Raw genomic sequence first — 13,918 nt, 5'->3', positions numbered from 1 at the left:
AAAAATTGTTCCATTTCTTCTTTGGGACTAAGCACAATAAGTCCAGTTCCCCATTCTGATATTTGCCCACATCACTCTGCTTGATATTGCTTGCCATTCAAGAAGATTCTGAGTACTCTGGATGTTAGTAAAGCTGTGGGACTGAATGGTTATTTCACCACGAGTTTTGAGAGAATGTGCTAAGGAACTGACAGTGCCCTTGATCTGGCTTTTCAATGAAAGTCTGGCTTCTGGAAAGGTGCCCATGGAATGGAAGGAAGGAAGGTAAGATAGTGCCATTGCATAAGGGCAGTAGCAGACTGGAAGTGTCTAATTATAGGCTAGTTTGTGTGTCATCAGTAGTTAGTAAGATCTTGGAGAAAGTAGTGAGGGACCATATACAACATTGGGCAGATGAGGGTAATGTTATCAGTGAGAGTCAGCATGGATTTGTGAAGGGGTGCTCTTGTTTTAGCAATATGCTAGCCTTTTATGATAAAGTTACAAGAGCATTAGATGAGGGAAAGGCATGTACTGCCATTTTCCTAGACTTGTCAAAGGCATTTGACAGGTTGCCACATGATAAGCTGATATTCAAGTTGCAGCACATGGATCTGGATGTCAGATTGGTCAATGGGATTCAGGATTGGCTATCTGATAGGTATCAGAGAGTTGTATATGGTGGAGCAATATCAAAGAGGCAGAAGGTTACAAGTGGGGTTCCACAGGGCTCAGTACTGGGACCTATATTGTTTAACTTTTATATCAATGACATTGTCCATGGATTGCAAGGGGATATTTGGTTGTTTGCGGATGATGCAAAGCTGGGAAGGGTTATTAGTAATAGTGCAGATGTGGTAGCCCTGCAAGAGGATTTGAATAAGCTAGATAGATGAGCAAATGAATGGGGATGTCAGTTTAATGCAGCAAAATGTAAGGTCTTGAGGTTTGGGACACATCGATGGGATGCTGCATACTCTATGGGAGGAGTTAAACTGGAGGAAGTAGGAGAGATAAGAGATCTGGGTTTGATGATTGATAGAAACCTGAAATTTAGGGGACATATTGCAAAGGTAGTGAAGATAACGCAGAGGATTGCTGCAATAATGAGAAGGACACTGACGTGCAGAGATAAAATGGTTATCATTCCATTGTATAATATTCTGATCAGACCACACTTGGACTATTGTTCTCAGATCTGGTCCCCAGGATTTGAAGGCAATAAATTAACTGTGGAAAGGGTACAAAGGCGGATAACAAAGATGGTGTCGGGACTGTACAATGTTAGTTATGAGGATCGGCTGAGGGAGTGTGGACTGTAGAGAGGAGGGGTGATATGATTGAGACTTTTAAACTGTTGAGAGGTGGTTACAGGGTTGACACTAGGGAGTTCTTTTGCTTGGTTGAACAGCGGGAAGGAGTCATGACAAGGGGTCATCCTTGGAAGTTACGAAAGGAAACTGTGAGAAAGAGGGTGAGCAGTGGTTTCTTTGCATGGAGGGCGGTGGTTGAACCATGGAATGCATTGCCTGATGGTCTGGTGAGAGCAAGAACGGTCAATGCATTTAAGGAGTGGTATGATAGACTTTGTGTTTCCTAGGAGGGACCTCCCTCGATGAGTCTTGACTGACCTGTGTTGCTTAGAAAGGACCTCCCACAATGAGTCTTTTGACTCCATGGAGGCCTGAATAATAATAATAATAAAATAATAATAATTATCTTTATATTTAGTGTTGCATGCTCTATCCACTCCCTCTTTTCCCATTTAACTCTGATGTAATAATTTCTCCTAATTCTGAGTATACCACCAGATGTTGATTTCTTTAAACTTCCTTGGACTACTTTGATGCACTGCTGATTCCTCTGCCATGCAATTTCTCACAACAAAGCACTGCTTCAAGCTGTTTCTTAGTTTATTATAAGTAGTTATTATAGTTCCACACTAAAGTACTCACGTGCATTGTCACCTCTGACAAGAGTGCTTGGTAACTCACCATTTGGAGGCATAATAGTTAGCTCTTATATCTGGCAGGGTTTTTTTTCTTAGTGCTTAAAGCAAGTTTGGCAATTTTGTGATGGCTGACCACAAGGAACAGAGAGTGTATGTGCAATTTTATTTACAGGAATCTGAACTTACTTGGTGTGCGTGCATTTTCTAGTTATGGATAATGCCACTAGGCATCATGAGTTTGCAGTTTTCTGCACAAGTCTGGCTAGTGGCATCATCCTGTGTGAACTTATTTGTTGTTCTGGCTGCTTTTTGTTAGTGCTTACAAGCAAGTTTGGCGATTTTGTGATGGCTGACCACAAGGAACATAGAGCGTATATGCAATTTTATTTCCTTTTGAAAATAAAAGAAATTTTATTTGAAAATTTCAGCTGCAGCTGAAACTATTGTTATGCTTTGTCAGCAAGCCTTTATAGATGACCCCTAAGATAAAACACAGGTCTATGAGTGGTTTTCCTGTTTCAAAAATGGGGACATGTCAGTTGAAGACCAAACATGATCTGGCCAATCTTCAACAAGCAGAAATGATGAAAACATTGAACTGGTTTGCTAGACAATCAATTAAGATCGTCAAAAGGCCATTGAGCAAGTTTCTGAAGAGATGAATTTGTCATGGAGTTCATGCCAGCGAATTTTAACAGAAGATTTGCAAATGAAACATTTGTCCACTAAATTTGTGCCTTGTTTGCTCACAAAGGACAAAAAAAAAAAAAAAAAAATGTGTGAATATTTGTCATAATTTGAAGAAGTAAGTTCTTAATGACTAGAACTTTCAAAAGTTGTGACTAGGGATGAGTCTTGGTGCTACGGTTATGATTCAGAAATAAAACAAGCATCAAGCCAATGGAAACATGCAAATTGAATGAGACCTAAGCACATCAAGTTCGATCAAACGTCAAGACAATGTTGATTTGTTTGTTTGATGTGAATGGATTTGTACACAAAGAATTTGTTCCTCCTGATCAGACAGTGAACCAACATTTTTATCTCAACATTCTGAGAAGACTGCATGATAATGTGCAGCGAAAATGGCCAAAAATGTGGAGTGGTGGAGATTGGTTGTTTCCCCATGACAATGTTTCATCCCACATGGCCTTGTCTGTTCAACAGTTCTTGATGGAAAAACAACATAGAAGAAAAACAAAAATCTGATCTCTCTCTCTCAATGCAACTTTTTTTATTCCCACGGATAAAGAAATCCATGAAGGGGCAGCAATTTGTTGATGAGGAATACTATTTATGGCCGCCAGCAACCTTTCTTTCACTGAAAGAAATGTCACTTTCTTTCCAGCAGTGGAGAAAATGTTGGGACAAGTGCATTGACACACACATGGAGAGTACTTTGAAGGGGACTAGAATATGGCATTTAAACTTTAATAATATTAAAAATAATAATAATTTTGGTTATTTTTGGGTATCTCCTCATATAGACAGATTCTTAGATGCTGATTCAATCATCCACATAATGCAATACAAACAAGGTTTAATATTCAACCACACACATATTATGCTCTGATAAAAGCAGTTTAACTAAGCAGAGACAGCATATGAAGACAGTGTGCAGCCAGATCAAAATGACTTACATGTGACATTGTTAACATGAAATCTAATTGATATCAGAAATTATTTGATAACTTTTTTGGGTGATTTAAATAACATTCTCATATTGAACATTTTTTTTTTAACTTAATTTTGATGAAGTGAACTAAAGAATGCAAATTAATGTAGTTTGTGGACATGCCAAACATTTTTGAAGCATGGAAAATAACCCCACGAACTTACTGATAAAACAAATATAGTTAAAATATCTTTTGTTCAGTTCATCATTCACTATACAATGCCTATAATCTTAATATCGAGCATTCAAAAAAAAAATTATAATTTGATATAACTGGCATAGTAACAATATCTGTCATTAATGGTTCCTGTTAAAATTAAAAATTTTAGGTGAATTTTGAAAAATTACGTATGATTGCCAAGGAAGTGAGACAGCTGATGAATATGTGCTCGGCTCCCTATGTAAGTTTTTTGAAATTCTTTAAAAATATTTTTAAACTATCCTAATTTCAAATTTCATAAAATATACCATATTTCATAAAAAATATAAAATTTCATATGAAACTTTTATAGTTTCTATATTCAGCTTTGAAATAATGCTGGATTTAATATCCACATAATTTTTATAAATATCCTATTTTAAAAGATGTTTTTTGTTTGTTTCAATATAAACCTCATACATGAAACATTGTAGAAGCCTATAACACCTCATTTCCATGTGTGAACAAGAGGATAAAGAATCTAATGATGTGTTTCTTGAAAAGCTGAAGGTTGTGATCTTTGAGGAAGATAGTTATGGAGGCTGTTCCAAAGAACAGAGGTATATGAAATAAAAGTAGAGGAAGAGAAGTTAGCTGAATAGGTTACAAGCTCAAGAATATGAATGTTAGTCAGCAGCTGTTTTTTTTTTTTACTGTTGGAAAAAAGTGGAATATTGATGATGGCCAGTTTCACAGAACAATCCATGAAATGCCACATAGAAAGGACATAAATCAGAACAACTCCATGAGATGGGGGGGGGAGGTTGAGTATCAATTAATCAGATTGCTTTTTTTGGATAACATGAATTTATATGAGTAATTTTTTTAACATGTTACTCTCTAGGTTAATTTAGTTTTGTAACCAAATAGATAATGATGATAATAATAACAGGACTCTATCATTGATGTTGTAAGGTTTTTTTTTTCATCAGAGGTCAGGCCAGTAGTTTTAATTGTTGACCCATGTAAAATCCATGTAACTTTAGCATACCATGTAGATTATAGTGCAGCTTATATCTTTATATATGTGTGTACTCCAGATGATGACCTTAATGCAGAGGTCAAAACGTCAAGTGATTATTTTGGTTTATATTAAACTGAAGTTTTTCCTCTAACACTGTAGTTGTTTCCATAATTATTTTTACAATGAATCCTTCTTAGCATTCTGTCAGTTTAGTCTGCTTTAAGTTTCTTTTCACTATCATATTTTCATCTTTTAGCAACTTCAGCAAAGATGAGCTCTAAATGCTCTAGTGTATAGTAATCATACAAACTGATTTAGTAATATGTCAGCTTATGATAACATTTCGTTGAAATTGTCTAGTATTATACCAAACAACAATTTAGTATATTTTCTAGCTATGCTGTGTAGTTCATTAGTATGCAGTATTTGAAAAGGGAAAAAAAAAAGTAATGTCCATATAACTTTTACAGAATAGCATGTGTGTGTATACACTTGCATACGTCTAAAATATTTAATACACGTGCACTACTAATGCTACTACACAATAGATTTACTGCTACTTTTTGTGGGTAGAATTCACGCAAGTGTGTGTGTGTGTGTGTGTGTGTGTGTTTCTATATACGGAGGCTGTTTAATAAGTTATGACTATATTTATACAGAAAACAGATTACCTTTAATCGTTATCATTTACATGGTCTTTTTCGAAGTAACTACCGTGAGACGCGATGCATTTGTCCCAACGTTGCGTCCACTTCTTAAACACATGTGAAAGTCCGTTTTTTGAAAGTTCTTTCAAAACTGCCTCCGCAACTTTTACACATGCTTTGTTGCTTTCGAAATGGCAGCCTCTTAGTGGTTTCTTGAGCTGAGGAAACAGCCAGAAATCGCACGGTGCGAGATCAGGACTGTATGGAGGGTGTGGTAGGATATCTATGTTGTTCTTCTGCAAAACGTCCACTACACCACCAGCAATATGTGGCCTTGCATTATCGTGGTGCAATAAGAAGCCATTCTTCAGCAATGGACGCTTCCTTTTGATGTGCTGTACCATTGTCCGTAAAACATCCGCATAGTACGAGCCGTTTACACTATTCCCGGGTTCTACAGCATGTTGGTAAACAGTGCCTTCATAGTCAAAAAACATTATGGTCATAACTTTACCAGCCAATTTTACAGTTTATGCTTTCTTGGGGATAGGCGAAGATGGATGCTTCCATTCACTGCTTTGTTGTTTCATTGTAGGGTCATAGTGATACAACCAAGCTTCATCTGCTGTAATGATGCGTTTTAAGAAGCTGTCGCCTTCTTGTTCCAGTCTTTCTTTCCATTCTGTGCACACATCCACTCGATGCTGCATTTTCTCTGGTGTCAAGAGTTTGGGAATCCATCGGGCGCAAACACGTTTCAGTCCCAAACGTTCAGCCATGATTGAGTGAGCACTTCCCACAGAAATATTCAGGACAACAAATGCAGCTGGCGTACTGTAATTCTGCGATCCTCCTTTGGTAATCGCTGCTGTGTTGATCATTTTCTGTGATGGACGTTGAAGGTCTTCCCTCACGTTCAAGATCTTCCACATTTTGCCTTCCTTCCTTAAAAGTTTTATGCCAGCGAAAAACACTTGCCCTCAACATTGCTTCATCATGGAAAGCTTCGCGTATCATGTTAAAAGTGTCTGATGCCAATTTTTGCAAATGCACACAAAATTTAATTGCATAACGCTGTTCCAAGGACGCTTCCATTTCGACGACTGGTCGCGGCTTGTAGGCGCGGCAAGACAAGCTTGCGTTTGGTCACGTGACACTCTGGCACATCAGCCCTGTATACGCCATCTATCAACCTCTTTTGTTAATACAGACAGCAACATTTCTTTATTCCACAGAAATTAATATTGTGATGAGTGGTTTCGCGACAGTAAAATTAGTCTTATTACTTATTGAACAGCCCTCGTATATATGTGCCTTGTGCATGCACAGTGCTGTATTTGTCAGTTTGCCTACTGTATGAAATTTTAATAATATACTACATAAACATAGCAATGAACATTCTCATTTATTTTTTTGAAAACTATTTAATACATTAGATGTAATAATCCTAGTGAAACTGTTTTAAAAATTTTAATCTTTCAGGATTTATTTAGTATGCTTGAGATTGGAGGGGCTCAACCAACAGCTGCAATGGCATCTCTGAATAGTTTTGTCACTTCAACAAATGCTGCAACAGTAAAAAGAAGGAAAAAAAGCAGTGCTCAACCAAATCCTAAAAAGATGTTTGAAGAGGTTGGTTTCAGATAAATTGGAGAATAGATCAATGAGTAATGTTGTTGCCTTTTATAAAATTAAACGTTTTACAATAATATAAATTTGCCTCTGCAACACTATAAACAGTTCCAGAAAATATTGGTGATAAGAGTTAAGATCACTTTCCATGACACACACAAAACACACAAAATTCAAACTTAAAATTTAACTTAGTTATACATGAAAAAAAATTCTTTATATTATATTTTTGTTATCATTAATTGTCATTATTAAATGGGCTTCTCCATTCATTTGACTCCAAAGACTCATTATGGGACACCAATACTAACCATTATTCACATATAACTATCATAATTCTCCTTACTCTTTCACTAAGAAAGCACTCACAACTGCTCCTGACAACACACTCTTACACAACTTCCAAGAGTTACCTCTTGCTCTCTCTCTATTTTCTTGTCATGTATCCTAAAAAATTTCTTTTGCATCAGTCTTATAAAATCCTCTTTAGTTATGTGTTTTTTTATCCTCTCTTTCTACATGTCAATTGCACTTTGTAATCCACATAGGAAGAATTCCACAGACCTGTCACATCTTGCTTGGTCACTTGCTTCTGGGTCCTTTACACACATTCTCATTCCAGAAATGTTAGTGACCAAATCTGTGAAGTAATTGAGATGTAACCATGCTAATATATCTTATAAGAAGAGATAATATTTGCATTATATCTACTTGTGTGTGTGTACTTCAACATCTGAACTGAACTTAAACTCCATGTTTATTATTTCTCCATTCCTTAGCCTTCAATTTCCTGCATCCATTTCAATGAGTATAATACAAAACTCATGATCTTTTGGTTCCAAAGTGTAAAACTTTACATTTATTGTCACATTATGCTTATTTATTTAAAGCATCTACAAAGTCTTTGCACCATCTTTATTATCTGTTGTCACTCTCTAGTTTTATATTTGCCAGACAAATGGATATCCCTCCACACACACCAGCCCCCCTTCCTCCCCCTGTATCATTAATGCATAACAATTAAATGCCAAAGTTCATCATCACACTCCTTGGTCACCTGCACTCTCTTGGTAGTAGCTAAGGATACATCGCCATATACTACTCTTTGAAGTCTCTTCCTCAGCTACTTTTTATCCGTGTCACAAGCTTAATATCTATCCCCCTTTGTTTCACTTGAATGGAACAGAATTCTATGAAGTATTCTTTCAACTGCCTTCAAAGTTCAGCATCATAGTAGGAGCATGGAAGCTGAGCCATCACTTTACTATAAAAAGTGAGTACTAAAGCAAGATTTATCTTTCACATTGTACAGACAAAACAGAAATGATAAAATAAATCACAAAGTCTAAGGTGAGTGGTAGACTCTGAAAAAGACTGATTCAGCCAGCAAGGCATGCAATAAAGTTGTCTGCAATGATAGAAAAATGAGATCTGTATGGTGGAATCAGAAAGTGGCAATCAAGAAAAAGAAGAAAGATATGGAAAGTTCCTAGTAAATATGTATTGGTTCTGAGAGAATACAGTATAAAAAATGAGGAAAGTAACAAAGCAATGTACAAAAAGTAACTTTTGTAAGAATATAGAAGATTAATACCAGGAGGGTGGCAAAATGTTCTGAAGGCTCTTGAAGAAGTTTAGAAATGGAGGAAAGAGTGCCGTAAAAAAAATCAAATTATAAAGATGGCATGAAAACTGAAGATAGATGGTCTAGATGTCTGGACTAATTACTTGGAAAGATTGCTAAATGAAACTAGCTTTGACAACATGGTGGAAGAAAATATTCAGTAGAATGCAATAAGGAGTACATATCAGTGCTTGAGGAATAAAAAGCCACCCTAAACATCAAGTGTGGAAAAGCAGCTGGAATATATATATATATATATTTTTTTTATAACAAGACATAACTCAGAGCTATCATGCTCATCTAGAGCAGGCACTTACACCAGATGGGATTTGAACCCACAACCTGTTGGTTGGAGAGTGAGTATGCTATCCACTTGGCTAACCAGGCCAGTGTATTTAACCACATATGCTCATATGTGGATATATAAGTTTTAGTGGTTACACTACATAATTCAGAAAGCCGATATTCTAACAGTATTCTAAAAGCAAACAGATTTGGGATTTAGAGAGTTAGTGGCTAGAAAAAAAAAAGTGACTTTTTTTTTTAAAACTCAAAAGTTAACATCTTGAGTTTAAAAAAAAAAAGCTACATTTTTTTTGGAGATCAAGGATGGATACTAAAAAAGTTGCATTTGTTAGGAAAGACTATAGTAAAGTGTCAGTTGAAGAGGAGAAATTTGGTCTTGACTTGAGGTGAGTGTTGTCAAAGAAGAAGAAGAACTAAAGTCTTTCTTGTGAGAGTAGGAGGAGAAAATATGTATTTTGGAAGCATTGAAGGTGAATAGGTTGTCATCACCCCATTTAAATGTGGGATGGAGATCAGTTTTTAGGGTGCTGGTTATAGATTTATAAATACATTGCCATTATTTATCGAACAAATAATCAAAACAATTATGGTATATTCTTATCTTTTAGAGAACTCGAGGCACTACAACTATCACACTTTGTATTATTATTATTAGGAACCTTATTTAGAGCTAAAAAATTCATTAACATGCTTATAATAATATGCTTTGGAACTAAATATCTTTACTATATCAATGGTTTTTAATTTATTTCTAGGCACAGATGGTTCGAAGAGTTAAAGCTTATTTGGGAAATTTGAAAGTAATTTCAGATGAGGAGCAGTTAAGAACCATGTCACATGAGTGTGAACCAACTTCAAGTTCAGGTTTGTAGTATATTTGCCTGATTCTTTGTGCATGGCAGTCAATCTGGAATATTTTTGTATTATTATTATTATTACCATCCATGGAATCAGCAGACTCATCATGGGAGGTTCATTCAACATGACAACATAATTATCATATAGAATCTTAAAATCCTTAACACTCCTTGCATTAACAACACATTCTGGTAATGCATTTCATTCACTGACAATTCTCCATGTAAAAAATCTACTCCTCACACCCCTCTTTACCACACTTTTACATAACTTCCAGGGATGACCTCTGGTTCTTCTCCTCTTAACTTCTACTCGTTTTATAATCCCCTTTGGATTAATCTGATAAAATCCTCTCACTAACTTAAATCTCTATCATATCACCTCTTTTTCTCCTATCCACCAAACTCTGCAATCCACATTTCTTCAACCTCTCTCCATAGCCAGCACTCCAATCTTCCCACATTGTCTTAGTCTCTGGACCCTCTCCAATGTCTCCATATCACATTGAAAACCAGGTGACCAGATCTGAGCAAAATAGTCCAAGTGTGGTCTGACCAGTACCTTATACAGTGGCACAACCACTTCCTTATCCCCACATGTTAGAGTACTTATCATAGTAGCACTATGATGTTCAGCCTTTGCAACACTAGCAATATGCCCTCTAAACTTCAGTTTACTGTAAACCATCACTCCCAAACCCCTAATCTCATCCACTTCCTGCAGTATGGCAGCATCGATATAACACACAGCCTTATATTTCTGCACTCCAAAATGCAACACTTTGCACTTATTGATATTAAAACTACAAACCCACTCCTTTATTCAAGTCAAAAGACTGTTCAGATCTTCCTGAAGGGAATTAACATCAACAGTGCTACTTATAAGTCTTCCACCTTTGCATCATCAACAAACAACTGCAGATCCCCAGTCAGTCCATATGATATATCGTTTAAAAACAAGTTAAACAGCAGGGGCCCAAGAACAGAACCCTGGGCATGCCACTGGTGGTCACTCTCCTTTTTTTGAGACACTGCTTCATCATGCACAACCTGCTGGTATCATTCAGAGAGTCAATCTAACCAATATTTACTTATAAGTATATAAGTAATACAAGTATTACTTATATTTGGTACATTGGCGCTGTGGGTGTACCAAGATTTAGATATACCTAGCTTACCCAGAGTAATAATGTATCTTGGATTGGATTCATATAAAATAAATATGCTGGGATGACTTGTAGAATTCTTTCTTTTATTGTTGCATGGTAATCAGCATTCATCGGTAGAATTATGCACTTACTTTACTTTAAGCAATGTAATATCAATGTTAATTGTTAAATCAGCAAAATGTCAATTGCTGAATAACAATTGACATTTTGACCTTTATATCAAGATCATCATCATCAGGAATACACACACCAGGACACAAGCTTTCGTAAAAAAAAAAAATAAAATAATGAAAAAGTAATAATTAAATACTTAAATAAGTGAAACTGCATCAATTGCTATTGGTTAGGGTTTAATTCTCTACAGTCCTATTATTTTAAAGATCTGTTAATTATATGTTGACCACTGGTTACATATTGATCTATATGTAACCAGTGATTTTCAACCTGTTTCATAATATGGTACACCTAGACTAATTATTAAAATTCTGCAGCACGCTAAAAATATATTCTTTTAATTTTTTTGATGATCTGGCAAAAAAATAGGCATAATTTTGATTGATTTACATACACAATATATTAATAATAGTAATTACTTATCCTTTTTTTGCTCCAAAAAATGTAAACTATATTTTTGACATTTTGAGTAAGAAAAACAATACTCAAAATGATTTTTAAAAGTTTTTATCAATTTTTTTCAAATGAATATTAAATGTATTAAATAATATACATACTTGCAGTTAATTTTAATGAGATATCTGAGCTTTGTTGTTTCAGAATGTCTTTTGTACGAGGTCGAATTTTAGATAGGCATACTCTTAAATCATCTTCGAAGACTTCCAACTGCGATCTACTCTTGTTCTTAATAATATTCATTGCGGAAAAGCTTGATTCGCACAAATATAACGTGGAGAATGGAAGGTACTTCTATTGCTTTTTTGGTAATATTGGGAAATTCACTTCTTAGAGATAACCAAAACAAAGTAGCATCTATTGTTGAATGATTTAGTTTTAAACCTCTGTCATTTCTTATATCTGTTAATTTGTCCACTTCTGTAATCTTTAAATTTCCCAATTTACACGCCCTTAAGACAAACAGATCTCTTATCCAATCGAAGATGTCAAATGAGGGAAAATATTTTTCAATATTTGTATTTAGTAATCTTAAGGTTTGTAAAATTAGATCTATTAGATTTTCATTCAGTTTGCACATTTTCATTAGTTCAAACATATTTACTGCATTTTCTTTTCTGATTCTTTCTTCCCAAAGCATTAGTTTTTCCTTTAATGCATTAATTTTGTCAGTGTAAGTAAGAATGTTTTCACAGTCTCTCTCTGCATACTTTTATTAAGTATATTTAAAGATTGAAATAAATCAGCAAGAAATGCAACATTACTACACTAAGAAAATCTGATAACCCAGATTGTTGAGTTTTCAAAAAAATGAGAATTTCCTCTTTTAGTTCATAAAATCTTGATAAAACTCGTCCACGAGATAACCATTTCACTTCTGTATGTATTAACTGTGTGTAAGAAGCTTCCATTGAGGAGCATAGTGCTGCAAACAATCTCGATTGTAATAGCCTGGCTTTAAATTTCTTAACATTTTGATAGTCTCGTCTAGTACTTTTTTAAGCTCAGGTACCAATGATTTTCACACTAGTACTTCTCTGTGGAGAAAACAATGTGTAAAAATAATTCTAGGATTCTTATTTTGAGCCAGTGTAACAAATCCTTTTACATTTCCTGACATCGAGCGGACACCATCTGTGCAAATACTGATGCAAGAATCCCAAGACAATTTATGACAATTCAAGTAATTATCAACAAATCAAAAATATCTTGGCCCTTCATTGTTTCCGGGAGTGGTCGACAAAATAAAAACTGTTCCTTAATATCTTCCTTATAAATAAATCTACTGAAGGCTAGAAGTTTAGCTTTACCAGTTACATCAGTTGATTCGTCCAACTGAATAGCAAACATATCTGCTTCTTTAATGTGAGATACCACTTGCAACTCAACATCTTTGGCCAAATCCTGAATACATTGATAAATGATGTTATCTGACATAAGAATTTTTAAAATCTTCTTTTCATATTCCTTGCCAAACATGCTATTAACAATTTTACAGCATGCTGGCAGAATTACAGATTCTGTAATTGTGTGAGATTTCATTTTTTTAGCAACAATTTCTGGATTGTGTAACTGGCTTCTTGGGCTTTTTCGGACACAGTTACAAATTTAGTCCATCTTTTTGCTTGAATAGTTTTATCTGGTACAAGTCGTTTAAAATATTCAGCAAGTTTTTCATTCAAGTGAGAATGTTTAGATTGTAAATGTCTTTATAATTTACTTGGAACCATAGCGTTGTTTGCTAATTTTTCAAAACAAACAATGCATGTAGGATGTGCCTGATCCTCTTGACTGGAAATAAAGCCCAAATGACAAATAATTTTCATCGTAATGGTGAACATTAGTTTTTAATTTAGTTTTAGAAGAACCAGTACTAGATATGGTATCAGCTGCTGATGTGCTGGGTAAAACTAGCTTCACTTTCTTCTTTCTTTTTTTTTTTTTTTTTCCTTTCCACGTACTAGCTTTACTTTCTTCATTGTCTTCAAAATTTTATTTTTGCTTACAAATTTATCCATGTTAATGGAATGCTATTGAATAAAATTAACTGAATGAAAAAAAAAATAATAATAAAAGAACTCTTACCAGTTACCTTAAAAATAAGAGAATTAAATGAAGTTATTTGTGAACACATTTATCAAAAGATTAAAGCTAATTAACACACAATTTTAAACCGATTCACCAACTGTAAGTTTCGTAAAATATAAATAAGGGAGCTTCAGGTGTGAATGGAAGACCAGACACTAATAAATAAATAGCAAATTACAACATTATTTCTTTCAATT

General features: G+C 34.9%; 1 protein-coding gene across 7 annotated transcripts in view; it reads left to right on the top strand.

Annotated features, from left to right (window-relative positions):
• Nucleotides 1-13,918, top strand: part of LOC150099532 (rap guanine nucleotide exchange factor 6-like) — a 486,813-nt gene that overhangs the window by 397,471 nt on the left and 75,424 nt on the right. For 6 of the 7 annotated variants that reach the window (XM_090404032.1, XM_090404034.1, XM_090404030.1 and 3 more), the window contains 3 exons: nucleotides 3,935-4,006; nucleotides 6,898-7,047; nucleotides 9,733-9,841. In XM_090404032.1, the coding sequence (XP_090260158.1) occupies nucleotides 3,935-4,006; nucleotides 6,898-7,047; nucleotides 9,733-9,841 (331 nt within the window). Of the gene's footprint in view, nucleotides 1-3,934; nucleotides 4,007-6,897; nucleotides 7,048-9,732; nucleotides 9,846-13,918 lie in introns of all 7 variants that reach the window. The other variant, XM_090404037.1, reaches the window with a different exon arrangement.

This window comes from Typopeltis vanoorti, chromosome 14 (genome assembly GCF_054136105.1).
Source record: "Typopeltis vanoorti isolate ZY-2024b chromosome 14, IOZ_Tvanoo_1.0, whole genome shotgun sequence".
NCBI classification, from domain to species: domain Eukaryota; kingdom Metazoa; phylum Arthropoda; class Arachnida; order Uropygi; family Thelyphonidae; genus Typopeltis; species Typopeltis vanoorti.
This window is presented reverse-complemented; position numbering and strand designations above follow the sequence as displayed.